This window comes from Lates calcarifer, linkage group LG6 (assembly GCF_001640805.2).
Source record: "Lates calcarifer isolate ASB-BC8 linkage group LG6, TLL_Latcal_v3, whole genome shotgun sequence".
NCBI classification, from domain to species: domain Eukaryota; kingdom Metazoa; phylum Chordata; class Actinopteri; family Centropomidae; genus Lates; species Lates calcarifer.
Genome location: NC_066838.1, coordinates 9,626,486 through 9,646,664, shown reverse-complemented (window position 1 = coordinate 9,646,664; position 20,179 = coordinate 9,626,486). Strand labels below are relative to the sequence as shown.

Genomic DNA, 20,179 nt, shown 5'->3' with positions numbered 1-20,179 from the left:
GCCTAGCGTTTGTTCAAGTCCTCGCGGAAGTACTGACGTGTTCACACCAGTTTGCACGAGAGGCGGCTAGTTTAGCTAGCTAGGTAGAGCCGGGTAGTGACAACAGCGGTCGTATCAGGTAAGGAAGGACTGTCATTGATTATTTTCACAGCAGTTGCTAACATAGCCGAGAGACGCAGAGAGTTATTGGAAATAAGAAACAAACTGAACAAATACTGTATTATTCAATGAATGCTGATATGGTTAGCTGAGTTTAGTTAGATTTCTAACTGGGATAGCTAGCTAGCTTTGGAGCCGTTGGCAACGTAATACAGTATCTCCGGAAGTGAGTTGTCAACTTATCACACTCCTTGCTGGTACTTGTAGTTCGACGTTTCCCTGTTACACATAAACTGCAATGGAGAGAAAGTGAATCACGAACTACATTTTATTTCACTCGACTTTAGTGCGTTCTTCGGTGGAGTTGTGGGAAATGTAGTCATATAAATTCATTTAATGGCTGATGGGGGTTACCTGAAGCTTTACTAAAACTACATAACCCAGACAAACGATAATTTGGGCCAAAGGGCAATCTACATTTAGATGGCTCGTTAGCTATTTCTAGGGCTAATTTTTAGGCTAACGTGAGTAACTTACAACAGTAATATCACTGTATAAATATTAGTAACTGTTACTGCATTATATTTTTCGAACATAGTCATGTTATGGTTTCACTGGAGCGTCTGTTTTGATAAATATCCCTTATTAGCTCCCTTTCTGACTGCCTAAGCTTGTTAGCTAGTTATGCAGCTAACGTTAGCTAGCATCTACCATTAATAGATTTACACGGTCTTGCCTTTTCTAGCTAACGGTACGTGTCAAAATAAATAATTTAAATACCCTGCACTCGCAATGGCATCACGGTGCAGTTGGTAATTAAATTCGTGTAACATAACCTCAAACCACAAAAGTGGGCAGCGAGTAACGTTACCCAGGAAATTCGTGATCCCCTCGTTACTAAATCAATGAATCTCTGATAGGTCCAGCGAAAAAGTAGCCGAATATGTCGCCATTAGTAAGATTACGTAGTATGATAATTATAAAAGATATATAAAATTATAATGATAAAAGAGCCAGTGTTAGATTTTGTTCTCCAGGCCATTTCTCCCATGTCCATAATCTACGTGCATATTATTCCGATTTCTCCGTGCACTGATCATGTGTACCTGACACGATTCTCCTTAAATTAAGAGTTTTACTACACAACCTATGGAATTCCGCTAGATTCTTCTATTTACAGCTCAAAATAGCTGGTCACACTACTGCCACATTCCTTTCTTAACCTGTTTTACCGGATGGGTCATTTGTCTGTACAATCTGTAAAAAAGCAGGCACAGAGATTATTTAGACTTGATAACACACCAACTGTACTGGTACATACATGCAGAAATGTACAGGCCCTCCTCTACTGTTTCACCTATCTTCAGATCACTTTCAGCATCACATCTTTAAAACCAAGTCATGTAATTAGCTTTATGGTATTAATGACTGAAAACTGCCACAATCCCATCCAAATTTACATTTGGTCTATCTCTTGAAAAGGCCTTGAAGAATGATAGATTACTTAAACACCTGATAAAATAAAGTATAGTGTATATATATATGAGAAAAATATCAAAAAAATAAAAATACAATTTTTATAGTAATACACCTTTTTGGTTTTTATTTCCACCTATTTTTCATTGTTGATGAGATCATTATTGATGTAGACTACAGTAAATTTATGTAGCCTGGAAACAATTCCACCTCGTTATTTTACAAGCTTGATTGAAATTCCAATCAATATACCCACAGGTGGGAAATGTTATACTTGTGCATCCTAGATGATAATACTGCCCCTCCTACTTACATAATCTATTTCAGCCAAACTAGCCAAATAACTATACTGATACACCACTGATCAAAATGTCTTTTTTTATCTTCATTGGCAGAATGTCAGAAGGGGACAGTGTTGGGGAGTCAATCCATGGGAAACCATCTGTAGTTGCTGCCTTCTTCACACGGGTTGGACAGGTAATGCCTCTATCATTTTGATCACACATATGTCATATCATTTAAATAATTAAGGATAAAATTATTTGATACTCTGGCTTAAATGCTGAATTGTAAGTCTCTCGACCATCTAAGCCATCAGGCCCATTATCTTGAAAACACAAGTTCAAATATTCAGATTTGCTGCTAAATTTGTTTTGTTTTTTTGTGGTATAAAATAAGTACATGAAAATGCAATGGTATTTTTAGATTTAATCCATTATTTGCTGATCAGCAGCACAGTATTTCAATATAGTACTTACATACTTTTCTTTAAAAAGTGTCATCCGTGCATTCTGATTGTAAGTGAGAAGGTGGCCATTAGTTTGTCCAGTTGTATTGGTCAGTCAGGCAGAGAAAGGTATGGTTTCAAAGGTTGGGGAATATTAGGTTAAAATATTAAACTTTACATTAAATAGATATTAGGGCAGTGACAGTCACAGGGTGCTCAGTTAATGTCCTGGATCACTGTCTCTGCAAAGTGAAAGTGAAACAGACAGAGGCTCTGTAGTGTTTTATCTAAGGTTGTGTCTCACTACTCTACCTCCACATTTTGTTTTCTTTGTGTCTGTGTTGTTACAGATCTATCAGTCATGGCTAGACAAGTCAACGCCGTTCTATGCAGTGCGATGGGCTGTCACTCTACTACTTACTGCTGTCTACATGATCAGAGTGTACATACTACAGGTAATTGTGTATTTCATTTTTTTTTTTTGATTTATCATATTGTTATTACTTATCCACTACAAACTGATTTAATTGCCCGGTAGTGAATACTACCACTGAGAAGCTTAAAATGTCCAATTTTTGTAGACTGTCATAGTTAGAGGTGCCTGTTCACCTCTACTAATTATTGAACTAGTAGTTAGTGTAATTGTTGTGCTGGGTTGCATTAAACTAAAACTCACTGTTGTTGATTTTTGCTGGTTTTCGCCAAAGTTGAAAGATTGGCTTAGCAGGCACTCCAAGAGGACAGTAACTGTTCATCTTTTTGTTTTGAAGGGGTGATGCTCCCTGCTTTTGGTGTGTGAATAACATAGTTCATGTGTGACTCACCTTTCTAATGTGTGATATGTGTGTCTTAAATTCTTGTCTACTGGCCTGTTCTGTTTGCATAAAAATGTCCGTATGTAATGTTCACTGACAAACTGTTTACTGGCTGCCCAGAAAGCCTTTTGATACGGTGATGTTCCTTATGCTGCTTTTCAGGGTTGGTATATAGTAACATATGCTTTGGGAATCTACCATCTCAACCTCTTCATTGCTTTTCTATCACCAAAAGTGGATCCTTCGCTGCTTGATGAAGGCAAGTTGACTCCGTTAAATCAGATCAGTTTTTTTAAATTTGGTTATCTTGTGTACTTGGCAGTAGGTTACATTGGATGTTACTAAAACTGCGTTGTCATACACAATACAGGTATGCATCAACTTGTTACTTATTACAAAAGCTTTCTTAGTATGTGAAGTTGTAAAATAAAACAAGCAAAATAATACTTTTTATCTGATAGTGTTTTAACTTTGATATTGTTGGTCTTAATGCTGAGTCATGATTCAAGACTCCACCTTTTTATTAACCAACACATCACCTTATAACCTATGTTTCTTGCAGATGAGGGCCCATCCCTTCCTACCAAGCAGAACGAGGAGTTCCGCCCTTTCATCAGGAGGTTGCCTGAATTCAAATTCTGGTGAGTCTGGCTCATGGTCTGGGCATCAGTTGCTTTCATCCACAGAGAAATTGCAAATCAGATTCTTTCAAATGACCTGTGTGGTCCAAAGTTAAGTCATGCAGAGTTCATTTGTAAAGGGAGGTGGCTTTTCTGCATAAAGATATTGAGTTGAATTAATTTGTTTTATTTGCTTGTGATCCCCATGTGATCTTCATCATTATCTCAATGCTATCTCTATTTTATTCCTATCATCCATTGACCAACCTTCTAACATAAATGTCTAACTTCATTATATATCAAATATAAAATACATCAAATGTAAAAACAACAGCTAACATCTTTAAGAAGTTTTAGCCATTTTAAAAAATTAAGTGGAATATGCTACTAATTGATCATCAAAGCCACATTTCTTTGTGTTACTACCATTTACAGTTTTGTGTCAACCTTGCCTGTCATGTGTTTATGCAAATCTTGTGTACTAAAGCAGGAAGAGAGTCAAGTGGTTTTGCATCAGTCTGCTGCTATTTGCCTGTTGTATGAAAAGATAACCTTTGGTTCCTCTTTCCATGTGGTTTGTGCTGTCAAAAATATTTTAGTTTTTTCAACTTGAAAACATAAATAAGAAAGGTCATTTTTAAGACTGTGAGGTAGCTATAATAGTTCTGAACAGTCTATTCATCAGCTATTTAACAACTTACTGAGTTAACAAAAAATGCCATGAACACTTAAAGCCAATACCTAGACATACAGTGCATATATGCCACATTGAGTAAATTACTTTGACTTAGGATAGAGGTTGTTGGCTCACACTTACTCAGTGTCACAGATGCGATTACACTGTGTTAACTGACATTATGTTACTTTTCTTGCCAGGCATTCTGCGACAAAAGGCATCGTCATCGCCATGATTTGCACATTTTTTGATGCCTTCAATGTGCCAGTGTTCTGGCCTATACTTGTAATGTACTTCATCATGCTCTTCTGCATCACCATGAAGAGGCAGATCAAGGTAAGAAGCATACACTGACTGACAAATACATACACTGTATACATTGACACTATACTGGAATCACAGCAGTGTAAACACTCCAGATCAGACAGAAAATGTACTGGTGAGAGGGCGAGAAGCAAATGTATTTGCCATGTAGTTGTAAGTGCATTCATTACATTTTGAATACCTGAATACCTTGTGTTACACATTATCCCTTTATTTATGTACTTGATTAAACTGGCAGTCATTGTACTTCTCCTTCACATGAGTTAAGTTGGTTAAAATGTTTGTTGTTGGTAATACCTGTTGCTAATTCTCCTCTTTTTCTTCTCCTCCTCCTCTAGCATATGATCAAGTACAGATACCTACCCTTCACACATGGGAAGAGGACATACAAAGGCAAGGAAGACACAGGGAAAACTTTTGCTAGTTAAAAACTCCCACTTAGCCTTCCCCTCCTTCTCATTTGAAATCTATCAGTCACAGCTAGTGGGGAGTGACAAGAGTTAGAGATTTATGTTGGTTTTTTTGTAAGCGGGACAGTAACATGAAAACATAACATGAAAAATACAAGTTTTGATCCATGGTTCACAGTGTTGGATGAGGATATGAGCAGCATGGATCAAATTAGTCTGGGAACTTTGCCATTGTCTATTAAGGGGTAGTGTTTTTTCTTTTTTTTTCCTGAGGAACCTGATCCCCATTTTAGATCGATTTGCATTTGTTCAGTAGTAGGTGAGACTCAGTGCTGCCTTTTGCCTTTTTAACCCTATGGGGTAAGTATAAAGTCATGAAGGAGGAGCCACACTGAAAAAATTTGCAGTGAAATTTTTTGGATTGATTTTCTTTTTTTCTCAATGATGGTAATACCAGTACATGTCCTTCTCCCAAGTGAAATAAATTTGCCAATTTTTGATTAATATATTGGTTCTACTTATTTGTAACAAGTTATATATTGAAAGTCTGTAGTGTTAATAGAAAAATAACATGATTAGCTGTGTAAGATGAAATATGAAGGAAATACAAGAGTCAAGAATCATTTCACCTTTTGTGGTATAAGTGTGCAGCTGCTCTGGCTTAAAAGTGTGTCAGCCAGTTGTCCTCTGCACAAAATGCAGACACTTTGAAGAGACTAGTCACATTACACTTAAATATGCATTCATGATCTGTAGAAAAAAAAAATTAATCTCTTGAAATGATTACACTGAGCACAAATAATTTTAATTGATTTGTAAATCTTGAATTGGCTACTCCTGCAATTCTGTGTTTTACTGCAGTCACACTGGTGCGGCCAGTATAGCAAGCGTCATTACAGATGATTATTATTGACCTCATTTGACTCGTCAGCCACCCACCACATCACTGAATGCATATTTCAAGGTGAATGTCACTAACCCCAACCCATTTAGTTTCCTGTAGCCTGTAGTCTACCAATAATCAGTTCTTTCTACTTTTGCGCCTTTGTAGAGTTTAACAGATGGGATACTGTGTCTTTAAGCAGCCCTATTAACCAAATTTTTAAGTCATTTTAGGGGGCATTTAGCTTAAAATGGCAAGTCAAAGAATTTGCTTTACCTCAGATTTTTACACCATTTTTGTGAATAATTATTCAAAACATACTGTCTTCAAAGTGCACAAGCAGTATTCAAGTCCAATTCATAACAAGGTCTGATCTTACATAATAATAAAGCAACTCCACGTTTACCCCAATGACCTTTTCTCTTTGAAACATTTACCCATCTGTGTTTCAAAGCCTGGGGTCCATTCGATTTGTGTAGACTAGCTGTTGTAGTCTTTTATAATCTGTGTTTACTTTGAAAAAAGTTATGCTAAATATAGTCATTCCAAGCAAACTCTTGTTCTCTTTCTTTTGCAGAGGAAACATAAGAAAACAGAGATTGAGAGCTTTTATTATAACAAATGGATGAAGTGGGTGGCGATCACACTTTCTTTTCTATAAACCTGTTGATTTTTTTTTCTCCCAGTTTTATTATAATGCTGGGGACTATCTGTCATAACTAAACTTTGATCAGCACTGTAGTAAGGGATCAAAACATTTTCCTGTAAAAAGTTTGTGTTTCAAAGGATTGTCTGGAGGATTTGTATATATATATATATATATATTTTAAAATATGAAATTTTTTTGAGATTATTTTTATTTTATTTTTTTTTTTCAAGCACCATACTGTTTCCTATTATTAAATCCATTTCAGTTTAAATTGATGAAAGCAGACCTGGTTAATTGGGTTCTAGATTTGATGAATTAAATACATTTCTCATGGATTGCATGTTCTTGTTTTCTTGTGCTACAGTTATGAAAAAAAAAAGATTTTAATAGCTTAAGTGTAATTTTTTCACTCCAAATGCTATTAAAGAGGCTGTGTCCCTTCAAACAGTACATTGGTGTCTTGGCTTCATATTTTGTAGATATTCGTGGCGTAGAGCTCAAGAGCTAACATCCAAACAAAGTGATCTGGGCCCATGGTGTCAGTATACCTATTTCCTACAGTCAGATCAATGTCAGTATAGTTCATAATTCACTTCACATTTGCCACACCCAAACTTCTCCAAGACAAAAAGTTAAATGAATGCAAATGAACAGAATTAATGTGTACCGTTAAAATGGGCCACATTCAGAAGTTGGCAAATACTTTGCTATCTTAATGTCTAACTTTCCATTTTGCTGTTTTCTGCTGACACTAATAAGATCAAGCAGAAAAATATTAACTTTCTCTTAAAACAACGTATGACCATTATTAGTGTAATCCTGGGCTGCTAAGAAGGAAAATGAACTAAAAAGTCCAGATTTTCTAACAGAGCAAAATGTTAAAGTGAATATTATCATATTTCTCATTTATACATCTGTCAAACATAAGTTAATGTATGTTACATTTTGTTATTTGGATGAAGGTATTTCCAGGATAACCAGATTCATTCATGATAGGGGCAATGAACTTACTTTATTGTTAAACTGAGTATATATCAAAGGGGCTCTGAAGCAGCAGTTAAGATGATTTTTGCATACTGATTTGTGAATTCTCCTCCAGCCGTTTATAGGTTTGAAATTTCATTCCCACATGCATGGAAATCATCAATGTGGCTTAACCATCACCAGTGACTCATGACTCATAAAGTAAAGGCAGGGGCAAGTCTCAGTATACTTCACATCAGACTGATAAACGTGAACTACAGCAATGAAACATGTTCTTGCTCTGTTATGTCTACTGGGAACTTTTTTATATGCCTTTGCTCAATGCACTGTCCCAGCCTCAGAGTTTCAGCTGAAAGGAAACTATTTGATAGGTGGACTTTTTGACATTCATCATGACAGTGCACTAGTTCATCATGACAGACCAGAAGCCATCGACTGCTCCAGGTGAGTCTAATGCTAAATCTGAGTGTATTAGTTGAAACTGATAGAAAAAACCTAGCAAACCTAACAGATTACGTTATTATAGAATTCAGTTTTACTTAGGGTCAATAGCTACTTCTAGTTGCATACTAGCCCCAAAACCAATCCAATTAATTGCTATATTATCAAAGTTACTGAATGACAAAGTGCATAATTGATCTAACTCTTTGATCCATGAAACACATTTAAATATCTATATCTGTACATCCTTCACAAACATTAATACCTCAACCATGAAACTAATTCATACACACTCTCACTGTCCTTCCTCTGTCCACAGTACAAAGTTAATTGACTCAAATTATCGGAAGTTTGAGTTGATGAGATTCTCAGTGGAGGAAATCAACAACTCTACCAATCTACTGCCAAATGTATCTCTTGGCTATGAGATATTTGACCACTGCTCAGATACACAGAATTTTCCAGGTGTTTTGGACCTCATCTCAGTCAATGGCTTGATTCAGCCTTGGAGTGAACCACACAAGAATCTGTCCAAAGTGACATCAGTGGTTGGCACTTTCACAAGCACGGAGACACTGACTGTAGCCCCATTATTCATGATGAATCTCATTCCTATGGTAAATTTGTTAACTATTGTATGTTGAATAAAACACATTGAAAAGTACTTTAACTTTTTTAAATATACTGAAACTAATGATAATTTATTTGTTGCTCATTTAACAGGTCAGTTATGGAGCTGCTAGCTCTGTCTTTTCAAGAAAACAGATTTTTCCCTCTTTCCTGCGAACAGTGCATCCCAATAAGGATGTCATAGACGTTATAGTTAACATCATATTGCACTTCAACTGGCGCTGGGTTGCTTTCCTTAACACTGATAATGATTATGGCAACGATGGCCGGGACTTGTTCATGAAAAGGATTAAGGACACTGAGATCTGCCTGGCATACACCAATGGTCTAAATCATGATTCAAATTACTCCCAAATATTCAAACAAATAGGGGCACTTGAGATACCTATCATTATTGTTTTTGCTCCTGAATGGACTGCTGAAACTCTCATTAGGTCAGCAATACAACTAAATGTCACCAAGAAGGTGTGGATAGCAGGGGATGCATGGTCCTTAAACAAAAGGCTTCCAAAAGAGAAAGGAATCAAAAATATTGGAACTGTACTTGGGGTCTCAGAGCCAGTAGTGACAATACCTGGTTTCAGTGATTTTATCTATTCTTCCAAAAGACAGATGCATTGTGAAAATGCAGGACAGCAGAAGTTTTGTAATCAGGTTTGTAACTGCAGTAACCTGAATGCAGAGGATGTCATTGCTGCAGACCCGTCATTCTCTTTCCCAGTTTATTCTGCTGTATATGCCATCGCTCATGCCTTACATAATGTCTTGCAATGTGGAACTGGAACATGTAATGACAAAATTACAGTGTACCCACATATGGTAAGTACACAAACTTGATAATTCATTCAGTTATCACACATTACAAAGCCTATAAATTCTCAGAATACTATCAAAACTTATTTCTACCCATCAAATATTAGAAATCAGACAAATGATGCACACTCTACCGGTGGCTACCAATACTTCAAAAACTGAAGCAACATTTGTGTACCTACATCAGGTTCTAGCAGAGTTGAAGAAGTCAAATTTTACACTTTTAAATCAAACTATTCAGTTTGATGAGAACGGTGACCCCAAGTTCGGATCCTACTCCATAGTTTTCTGGAACCACAGCGGTGATGCAGAGGAGATCGGCACTCATACATTTCACCCAACGATCAATTTCTTCATCAACAACAGCAAAATTCAGTGGTACATGAAGGGAGTAAGTACTTTTTTTCCTGTCAAGAGTTTGGTACACGGTTTGGTGATGGGTTGAAGTTGTGATGGGCAAACCCCAAAATCAGGAACATCCACCAGTGGGGGTTGTTCATGACGCACTATGAAGGGTTGTTTCAATATAAAACTTACATTGATGGTTATACTTCTCTATCATCTGTTCTTTTTCAATATTCTCTTTCCTACACTTACATTTACTTTTCTGCTAAACAATTGTGCTGTACAGGTCCCTACTTCACTGTGTTCCACAGAATGTCCTGCAGGATATGCAAAAAAGCAAGATGGAATCCATAAATGTTGCTTCAATTGTGAAATCTGTCAGAAAGGAACTTATGTCAACATAACAGGTAAATTATTACACATGAAAACAAGAAAATGGGTAAAAGCAGTGCTGCCACTCCTGCCTGGATGGAGCTAATTTATTTAGCAGATACAGCTATATAAATGGGCATCCATGCTCTCTCTGCCCACTGAACAAGCCAATTGAGCTACAGCAATAAGTTATTAATCTTTGACACAGTATATCTGGGGTATATCTCTGTTAACTCTAGAGTTTGACATGAAGTTAAGGGCTCATCTTAGGAGAACATAACAGTGTCACAGGTTTAACATCAATCACTACTTACATCTTGGTTGGATCTCTCTCTCGTCTTTTTTATCTCTTTTGTTCTGTCTTTTTATTTTTCAAAAGTTAATCTTACATTTTTTGACAAATTGTTTGTGTCTCACATAAAACAGAGGATCCCTACAAGTGCATCTACTGTAAGGAGACAGAATGGTCTGCAGAAGGCAGTACATCATGCAATCTGAGAGTGGTGGAGTACGTCCCATTCAAAGACAGTGGGGCCATACTGATCATGGTTGGGGCCTGGGTCTTGGTGGGCCTCACATTAGCCACATCTGTTCTCTTTGCCATCAACTACAACACCCCTGTTGTCAGATCTGCTGGGGGACCCATGTGCTTCCTAATTTTAGGCTGCCTCAGTCTGTGTAGTCTTAGTGTCTTCTTTTACTTTGATAAGCCAACAGTTTCTTTTTGTATCTTAAGGTTCTTACCATTCATTTTGTTCTACACTGTTTGTCTAGCATGTTTTGTTGTGCGCTCTTTTCAAATTGTCTGCATTTTCAAAATAGCTGCCAAGTTCCCCAAGCTCCACAGCTGGTGGATGAAATATCATGGACAGTGGCTGGTCATCACTGTGGCTTTTGTTACTCAGGCACTCTTACTTATTGTTGGATATTCTTATGGACCGTCCAAGCCCTACAATGACACACTTTCGTATCCAGACAAAATCATACTTGGCTGTGACATCAATCTCAAAGCATCCTCTGGTTCTGTGTTTTTACTTTTATCTTTGTGCTCTCTTTGCTTTATTTTCTCCTACATGGGAAAAGACCTCCCAAAAAATTATAATGAGGCCAAAGCAATAACCTTCTGCCTGCTCGTGCTGATCCTCACCTGGATCATCTTTGCCACTGAATACATGCTTTACCATGGAAAGTACATCCAGACTTTTAATGCTCTGGCAGTACTCTCCAGCCTCTACTCCTTTCTGTTGTGGTATTTCCTCCCAAAATGTTACATCATCATTTTTCAGCCCTACAAAAACACACAGCAGTACTTTCAAGGTCTCATTCAGAATTACACCAAAACAATTAGCCAGTAGCAGCTTATCACAATTACATGTCAATGTAGAAAATCGAACTGATGTGCTTCAGGCCTTCTGAATATTTTAGATTAAATAATAGTAATCAATATTCTGATTATATTTATTATAGTAGATTGTCAAAAAGTTTCAATCTTTTTCTTTTGTTGTAACCTGACTGCGTTACAAGCATTTGTGACTGGTTATTTGGCTATTTCAGGGATGGCTGGCATCTCATAGACCTAAACTGAAACCTCTGACTTCAGAAACTAAACAAGACAGAGAGTATTCAGCAATGCTAATGTCAGCATGCTAACATGCTCACACTGACAGTGCTTACATGCTGATACTAGGCAGGTACAATGTTTAGCCTGTTTGCATGCCAGCATAAACTGTTTGGCTCTAAACACAGTGCAACTAGGAATGTCTTTAGCAAGCAATTTCATCAACCAAACTATTCAACCAATTCAAATTTTGACCAGATGATGGCACCAGTTAAAAAAATTGTAAGGGACCAACAAGTAATACATTTTTTTTCCTGAGGTGGACATGGATGTTTGAACAGAATTTCATCCAATCAATTGGCGGCATGGTTGCTTTGCTCATTATATTTACAGCAGTTGTATTGCTGTGCACATAAATACCTCTATACAACTAATCCTACCTTTTTAATCAAGTAATCAAAAATACAGACATTAATAAAAAGAAGTGTGTTTTAGATGTAGAAAAATATCTTTGTTCAAGTCATGCACACGCTGACAGTTTGTTTCTCCTGAAATGTAAATGTAACTTCATGTCCTTGAGAGGAGCAAATTTGGGATGCTGTATAATAAATGTTGAGTATAATATGTATAATAAATGAATGTATAATAAATTATAATAATGTGTAAGGTTCAGTATGTTAATATAGTATTAATATTGCCAGCCTGCCTCTCAGCTCCCCTCAGCCCATCTCCAGGCCTGCTCATCTCTCCCAGGCAATGTTTTTCCATCTCCCCAGACCTGCCATTCTCCATCTGACCACCAGATGTCCCGTCTTCAATTCAAGTAGCTGCTTAAGTCTTTAGTCATTTGTGTTACTTCGGAAAAAAAGTAAATATAGTCATTCCAAGCAAACTGCTGTCCTCTTTCTTTTTCTGAGGAAACATATATAACATTCGAAGGTTTCCTTTGCTTGCTTGTCATGATTGCTAAATCCTGCATCATGCAACACAGGGAGTCTGTTCAGCAGCTTACATTTGCATATTGAATTCAAAAGTCAGTATGCAAAAGCTTCAGTGCTTTTGCATACTGATTTGTGAATTCTCCTCCAGCCATGTATAATTTTCATTCCCACATGGATGGAAGTTATCACTGAGGCTAAGCCTCAGCCTTACTAGTGTCTCAACTTCATAAAGGCAGAAGCAAATCTCAATGTAGTTCATATTAGACTGGTAAATGGTACCTACAACAATGAAACATTTTCTTGCCACTCTGTGTCTGCTGGGATCTCTTGTACATGCCTCGACCCAATGCACTGTCTCAGCCTCAGAGTTTCAGCTGGAAGGAGATTATTTGATAGGTGGACTTTTTGATATTCATCATGACAGTGCACCAGTTCATCATGACAGACCAGAAGCCATCGACTGCTCTAGGTGAGTTTAATGCTAAATCTGAGTGTGTATCATCTGAAGTTCAAACTGATGAAGAAAATCAGCATAACATATTGCATTAGTATAATATTCAGGAGTTGTATTCAAATTTGATGTCAATAGCTGCTGCTAGTTGTACATTACCCCCAAAACCAATCTAACTAATTGCTATATTATCAAAGTTATTGAAGGACAAAATCTTCATTATTGACCTAAGTCTTTGTTCCAGGAAATGCTTTTAAATATCTATATCTGTACATCCTTCACAAACATTAATACCTCAACCATGAAACTAATTCATACACACTCTCACTGTCCTTCCTCTGTCCACAGTACAAAGTTAATTGACTCAAATTATCGGAAGTTTGAGTTGATGAGATTCTCAGTGGAGGAAATCAACAACTCTACCAATCTACTGCCAAATGTATCTCTTGGCTATGAGATATTTGACCACTGCTCAGATACACAGAATTTTCCAGGTGTTTTGGACCTCATCTCAGTCAATGGCTTGATTCAGCCTTGGAGTGAACCACACAAGAATCTGTCCAAATTAGTGGCAGTGGTTGGCCCTTTCACAAGCCCTCAGGCACTGACTGTAGCCCCATTATTCATGATGAATCTCATTCCTATGGTAAACATGACAACTATTGTATGTTGAATAAAACAGCTTTAACAGCAGTTTAACTTTTGAGATTTTACTGTTACTGAAACTAATGATAATTTATCTGTTGCTCATTTAACAGGTCAGTTATGGAGCTGCTAGCTCTGTCTTTTCAAGAAAACAGAATTTTCCCTCTTTCCTGCGAACAGTGCATCCCAATAAGGATGTCATAGACGTTATAGTTAACATCATATTGCACTTCAACTGGCGCTGGGTTGCTTTCCTTAACATTGATGACGATTATGGCAATGATGGCCGGGACTTGTTCATAAGAAAGATTAAGGACACTGAGATCTGCCTGGCATACACCAAAGGCCTCAACAACAATACAGATTACTCCAAAGTATTCAAACGGATAGGGACACTGAAGATACCTATCATTATTGTTTTTGCTCCTGAATGGACTGCTAAACCTCTCATTAGGTCAGCAATACAACTAAATGTCACCAAGAAGGTGTGGATAGCAGGGGATGCATGGTCCTTAAACAAGGATCTCCCTAAGGAGAAAGGAATCAAAAATATTGGAACTGTACTTGGGGTCTCAGAGCCAGTAGTGACAATACCTGGTTTCAGTGATTTTATCTATTCTTCCAAAAGACAGATGCATTGTGAAAATGCAGGACAGCAGATGTTTTGTAATCAGGTTTGCAACTGCAGTAACCTGAATGTAGAGGATGTCATTGCTGCAGACCCGTCATTCTCTTTCCCAGTTTATTCTGCTGTATATGCCATCGCTCATGCCTTACATAATGTCTTGCAATGTGGAACTGGAACATGTAATGACAAAATTACGGGGTACCCATATATGGTAAGTATACAAATAATTTAAGAATTCATCTAGTTATCACAAAGATGTAAACAAAGCCTATAAATCCTCAGAATACAATGAAAACTGAATTCTACCAAGACAATACATATAAACTCTACTGGCAGTTTCCAATACTTCTGAAACTTTAAAGTAAGCACCGTTTCAATCTCAGAGAGCTCTCTGTCAGGCTTCATGAAACCTTGTGAAATGTTCCAGTCTCATTAGTTCTCCATGAGGTTGAAATATTTCTGTACTAAATTTAATTAGCTGGGAATTACCTCCACAGTGTGCAAATTTTTGTCTTAATTCAGTGTTAAGTTTTTTATCTAGTACCTAAATGTGCACATTCTCTTTTATTACCATGTAAACATTGCCTTTGTATAAAAATCTCAGATCAAATTTCTAAGATAGAGGAGTATAGAGTCTAATAAACAACTTCCTAAAACCTCTGAAGAAGACCATCATGCTGCAGTTCTTCCCTCAATAGGAATATTAAAGCTAAACACCTATTTAATCAAAACCTTCATTGTCCTAAAATAATGTTTATTTTGTGTACCCACATCAGGTTCTAGCAGAGTTGAAGAAGTCAAATTTTACACTTTTAAATCAAAGTATTCAGTTTGATGAGAACGGTGACCCCAAGTTCGGATCCTACTCCATAGTTTTTTGGAACCACAGCGGTGATGCAGAGGAGATCGGCACTCATACATTTCACCCAACGATCAATTTCTTCATCAACAGCAGCAAAATTCAGTGGTACATGAAGGGAGTAAGTACTTTTTTTCCTGTTAAGAGTTTGGTACACGATTAGAAATTAAAAATGCTGTATAGGCCTAGTTACTTATACTTCTCTATTATCTGTTCTCTTTCAATATTCTCTTTTCCTAACGGCTAATTTTTTTATCGACAATAGTAAAATTCAGTGGTACACAGAAGAGGTAAGTAGTTTTTCTTTCCTGTGAAGAATTTATAAAGTATAAAGTATATAGTATATAGTGCGGTGATTTAAAAATCATCAACCAGTGGTGATCATGATGCACTTTGAAGGGTTGTCAAAATATAATGCTCATAATGACACATTTTACAAAACCTGATCAGAAAATCAAAGTGCTATATTAGACTAATTACTTCTACTTCTCTATCATTTGATCCCTTTTAAAATTCTCTTTCCTACACTTACATTTATGTTTCTGCAAAACAATTGTGTTATACAGGTCCCCACTTCACTGTGTTCCAGAGAATGTCCTGCAGGATATGCAAAAAAGCAAGATGGAATCCATAAATGTTGCTTCAGTTGTGAAATCTGTCAGAATGGAACTTATGTCAACATCACAGGTAAATTATTTTGCATACAAAATAGAAAATGAGTAAATTTTCTATTCCTTGCTCAATCGGAGCTAATTTCAGATAGATGTTAAGCTTTCAAGGCTATGAGGGTTTAACCGGCATATTACGTCAATCAGATACAGCTATATAAATAGGCATCCATGTTCACTCTGACCACTGAACGCGGCAATTAAACTACAGCAATAAGTTATTAGGCTATTGACAATTACCTCTACAGTATATCTCTCTACAATCTAAAGTGAGTTTGACATGATGTAAAGGCTCAACTTAGGAGAACCTAACAGCATCACAGGTTAAACATCAGTCACTGCTTACTCAGCTATTTTATCTCTCTTTACGTGTATATCTCTTTTGGTCTGTCTCTTTATTTTTCAAAAGTTAATCTTAATTTTTCTGACTGACTGTCCCTGTCTCACATAAAACAGAGGATCCCTACAAGTGCATCTACTGTAAGGAGACAGAATGGTCTGCAGAAGGCAGTACATCATGCAATCTGAGAGTGGTGGAGTACGTCCCATTCAAAGACAGTGGGGCCATACTGATCATGGTTGGGGCCTGGGTCTTGGTGGGCCTCACATTAGCCACGTCTGTTCTCTTTGCCATCAACTACAACACCCCTGTTGTCAGATCTGCTGGGGGACCCATGTGCTTCCTAATTTTAGGCTGCATCAGTCTGTGTAGTCTTAGTGTCTTCTTTTACTTTGATAAGCCAACAGTTTCTTTTTGTATCTTAAGGTTCTTACCATTCATTTTGTTCTACACTGTTTGTCTAGTATGTTTTGTTGTGCGCTCTTTTCAAATTGTTTGTATTTTCAAAATAGCTGCCAAGTTCCCCAAGCTCCACAGCTGGTGGATGAAATATCATGGACAGTGGCTGATCATCACTGTGGCTTTTGTTACTCAGATGCTCTTACTTATCATTGCCTACTCTAATGAACCCGTTAAGCCCTACAATGAAACATTTTCGTACTCAGACAAAATCATACTTCACTGTGGCATCAATCTCAAAGCATCCTCTGGTTCTGTGTTTTTACTTTTATCTTTGTGCTCTCTTTGCTTTATTTTCTCCTACACGGGAAAAGACCTCCCAAAAAATTACAATGAGGCCAAAGCAATTACCTTCTGCCTGCTCGTGCTGATCCTCACCTGGATCATCTTTGCCACTGTGCATGTGCTTTACCATGGAAAGTACATCCAAACTTTTAATGCTCTGGCAGTACTCTTCAGCCTCTACTCCTTTCTGTTGTGGTATTTCCTCCCAAAATGCTACATCATAATTTTTCAACCCCACAAAAACACACAGCAGTACTTTCAAGGTCTCATTCAGAATTACACCAAAACAACTAGCCTGTGAGTTAATGTAGACTGAGGACTACATTAATTCCCTGACATGTTTCAGGCCTTCTAAATCCTTTTACTTAAATGATAATTTGTTTTTTGAGTCAATTGTCTGTCTTTTTCTTTTGTTGTAACCTGATTGTGTTACAAACATTTTTGATTGGGGATTTGGTTGTTTTACCAAGGGATGTATTAATAAGCGATGTACCCAAACTGTTACAGGGATGGTTGGCAAAACTAAACAAGACTAATGCTGTGTCCAAAATCAGATTATTCAGGTTAGTACACTAACATGCAGTATGCTGTGTACACGGTATATTCAGTGGCGCAGTGCGCAAATTTTGACAGGGTAATGTCTCAAATTAACACTTACTGTAAATAACGATCGCAAACTGTCACCACGATCCCCTGACGGCTTTGATCACTTGACTCAAAATTATTGTTTCACTTTCTCAGATGTGCCCGTTAAATTACGCCGCCATTGGCGCTGATGACACATTATTTCTAGGAAATAGGTTGGCATTTTAGCAATTCGGACTCCCTTATTTCAAAATCAGTGGGCTTTTTGAATAGGCTCTTTGGTTAAATACCTGAAATAAGGTCCGTCGTTAACACAAGCTCAAGACATCTTTAGGTTTTATTCTGGGAAATAAAATACCCCACTTGTAATATTTAAGCATTTATCTGCCTCAAAAAAGACGGTTGCATGCGACCATGAATAAGTTTGTCTATAGCCTACCATTAGCTTTTACTAGATTGTATTTTGGCTTAAAAGACATGAAAGTGGTGTGTATTTGTTAAGATTATCTTGCTGAACAAAACGTTTAAATATATTAAACTTTTATTTTTCATGGGGCTTATTTTATGTAATAATTTAAAAAAAACAATTTGTGGAGGGAACCAGGGTGAGGCTAATTTCCAGGTAGGCCTACAAAAATATGTCAACTCTGCACCACTCTATTTTCACTAGTTTGTAATTATGGTGATAATTCGTCCCCTTCCATTACGTAGCCAAGATTGAGGAAGTGTCCATCGTTTCACACTTGTTTGAGTGCACAGTCCTAGTACTTATGGTGCACTGCATGTTTCTACATTTGTCAATGTGAACACAACTTGGACATTCAAAATAGCATGTGTGAGTTTGGAAGCATACAAACTGAGACACAGCATAGTAGTCTACAGTCATGCTAACATTAGAATGCTAACATGATTAAAATTACATTGTTTACAGTACATGCTGATGCTAAGCTGGTATGATGTTTAGCCTGTTAGCATGCTAGCATTAGCTAATTAGCACTAAAGACTGAGACTAGGAATGTCTTCTGCAAGCAATTTAGTTAACAATCAAACTGATCAACAAATTACCAGATGGTGGTGATAGGTGATAAGTTGTAAGGGAGATTCTCCAGGGCCCATAAAATCCCAAGGTATCCACTGTGTCAATGGGTTTGCAATGCAACCACAAAACTGACAGGGAAGTTGTGCCATAGTGCAAATTATTTATTGTTCTATCTTTAATCTTAATTTCCTTTTTTTTTAAATCTAATCTAATCTAATCTAATCTTATATTTTATTGAGTATATTTTACTTTTGTAGATAATTTGATAAGTTTTAAGTTATTTACTCATATTTCATTTATTTATTTTCCTGTTTATCTAATTATATTGTACTTTGGGTAATTTGTTCTGTGATTATATTTATTGGGCTTTATTTAGTCATGGTACTGATTTTTCATTTTGTTGTTCATATAGTACTCTGTAACATATTTCAAAAGGTAATAAATAAACACTACTATTATTGTTGTTATTATCAACCGCATTTGTTTTTGTGATCTACGTAATTTGGCCCTGTCTTGTAGTGTGGCCATGTGTCAAAATCATAACAGTAATTAGAATAAAGTTTAGAGTAAGAACTCTGATGGGTCTCTGGAATTTTCAAGCCACACATTAACACCTCTTGAGTCTAACAGAGGGGACATCTCTGCAGTACAAGTGTCTCAGCTCGTGGCAGAAACACAGGCAAGGTCAACCCATGCACAGACACTCAAGCAGGCTAATGCAGTGAAGTCACTTAAATAGAAAATGTGATGAGAACCAGGTAGAAAGGCAGGTAACAGATAACAGGCAGCAACACACTGTTCTTGTCTCATGTCTGTGGTCCCACATCACTATCTATAGCTCTAAGAAAACATTGGTACAATACTTAAGTCTGTCCACAACACTGCAGTGAGCAACAGTCACCTCATCTTATTTGATGTTTATTCTTTTTCTCTATTAGGGCATTAGATTTTTTTTTTTGCCCTATGAAATGTGCTACACTACAAACAAACAGCCTGTAGTTGTGTTCCCTGAACTTTTGCAAAGTGATACCAAACAACTACATTTAGTAACCTCTGCCCTGATTAGAAATACCCTGCTATTGGTTCATTTAGTATATCTTGTGCCTCAGTGACACATTAAAATGGAAACATTTTCTCAGTAGACTTATGTCACAAGGACTGGTGGAAACCTTTCTGTTTCTTACTTTCTTTGACAAAAGTAACAGTGAAATATCCCATTTAGAGACAAAGTCTTATTGTATAGAATTAACTCATTTTCATTCTGGAGATTTGGATTGTTTATTGTTTTATGTTAGCTTTGCATCCATTAGAGTTGATCTTCTGGAAATGCCCATTTTACCTTTGACCAGATCAAACATCTCCTTCACATTCATATATTACCTATCCTTACCTCAACTTTGACATTGTTTTCACAGGGAAATGGTTCTGGCATTCAGTCTGTAGGAGGTGCAGAGCTC

At 37.0% G+C, this 20,179-nt stretch overlaps 3 protein-coding genes across 4 annotated transcripts; all 3 read left to right on the top strand.

The window, feature by feature from the left end:
* Positions 1 to 8: 8 nt before the first annotated feature.
* rer1 (retention in endoplasmic reticulum sorting receptor 1) lies at positions 9 to 7,129 on the top strand. Of its 2 annotated transcripts, XM_018688948.2 has the most exons (8): positions 9 to 118; positions 1,971 to 2,052; positions 2,653 to 2,757; positions 3,280 to 3,376; positions 3,680 to 3,758; positions 4,614 to 4,749; positions 5,076 to 5,130; positions 6,608 to 7,129. In XM_018688948.2, exons 2-8 carry the CDS (start codon positions 1,972 to 1,974, stop codon positions 6,616 to 6,618), a joined length of 564 nt encoding a protein of 187 aa, XP_018544464.1. In that variant the 5' UTR covers positions 9 to 118; position 1,971; the 3' UTR covers positions 6,619 to 7,129. The 2 variants fall into 2 exon arrangements, with proteins under 2 accessions (XP_018544464.1, XP_018544463.1); XM_018688947.2 differs by having other exon boundaries at positions 5,076 to 7,129.
* A 796-nt stretch (positions 7,130 to 7,925) lies between these two features.
* LOC108891645 (taste receptor type 1 member 1-like) lies at positions 7,926 to 11,619 on the top strand. Its single transcript, XM_018688877.1, has 6 exons — positions 7,926 to 8,107; positions 8,424 to 8,721; positions 8,828 to 9,553; positions 9,735 to 9,938; positions 10,179 to 10,299; positions 10,691 to 11,619. Exons 1-6 carry the CDS (start codon positions 7,926 to 7,928, stop codon positions 11,617 to 11,619), a joined length of 2,460 nt encoding a protein of 819 aa, XP_018544393.1.
* A 1,345-nt stretch (positions 11,620 to 12,964) lies between these two features.
* Positions 12,965 to 17,101, top strand: LOC108891644 (taste receptor type 1 member 1-like). The gene is given in 7 exon segments (XM_018688876.2): positions 12,965 to 13,232; positions 13,563 to 13,860; positions 13,973 to 14,698; positions 15,264 to 15,467; positions 15,913 to 16,033; positions 16,471 to 16,848; positions 16,851 to 17,101. Coding segments are annotated over 7 exon segments (2,052 nt in total). The 5' UTR covers positions 12,965 to 13,035; the 3' UTR covers positions 16,979 to 17,101.
* The last annotated feature ends 3,078 nt before the right edge of the window (positions 17,102 to 20,179 follow it).

Coding starts and splice junctions, on each gene's coding strand:
- LOC108891645 (XM_018688877.1), top strand. CDS start 7,926: ATGAAACATGTTCTTGCTCTGTTATGTCTACTGGGAACTTTTTTATAT. Junction 8,108..8,423: donor GAAGCCATCGACTGCTCCAG/GTGAGTCTAATG, acceptor CTCTGTCCACAG/TACAAAGTTAATTGACTCAA. Junction 8,722..8,827: donor TGATGAATCTCATTCCTATG/GTAAATTTGTTA, acceptor CTCATTTAACAG/GTCAGTTATGGAGCTGCTAG.
- rer1 (XM_018688947.2), top strand. CDS start 1,972: ATGTCAGAAGGGGACAGTGTTGGGGAGTCAATCCATGGGAAACCATCT. Junction 3,759..4,613: donor TTGCCTGAATTCAAATTCTG/GTGAGTCTGGCT, acceptor TTTTCTTGCCAG/GCATTCTGCGACAAAAGGCA. Junction 4,750..5,075: donor CCATGAAGAGGCAGATCAAG/GTAAGAAGCATA, acceptor CTCCTCCTCTAG/CATATGATCAAGTACAGATA.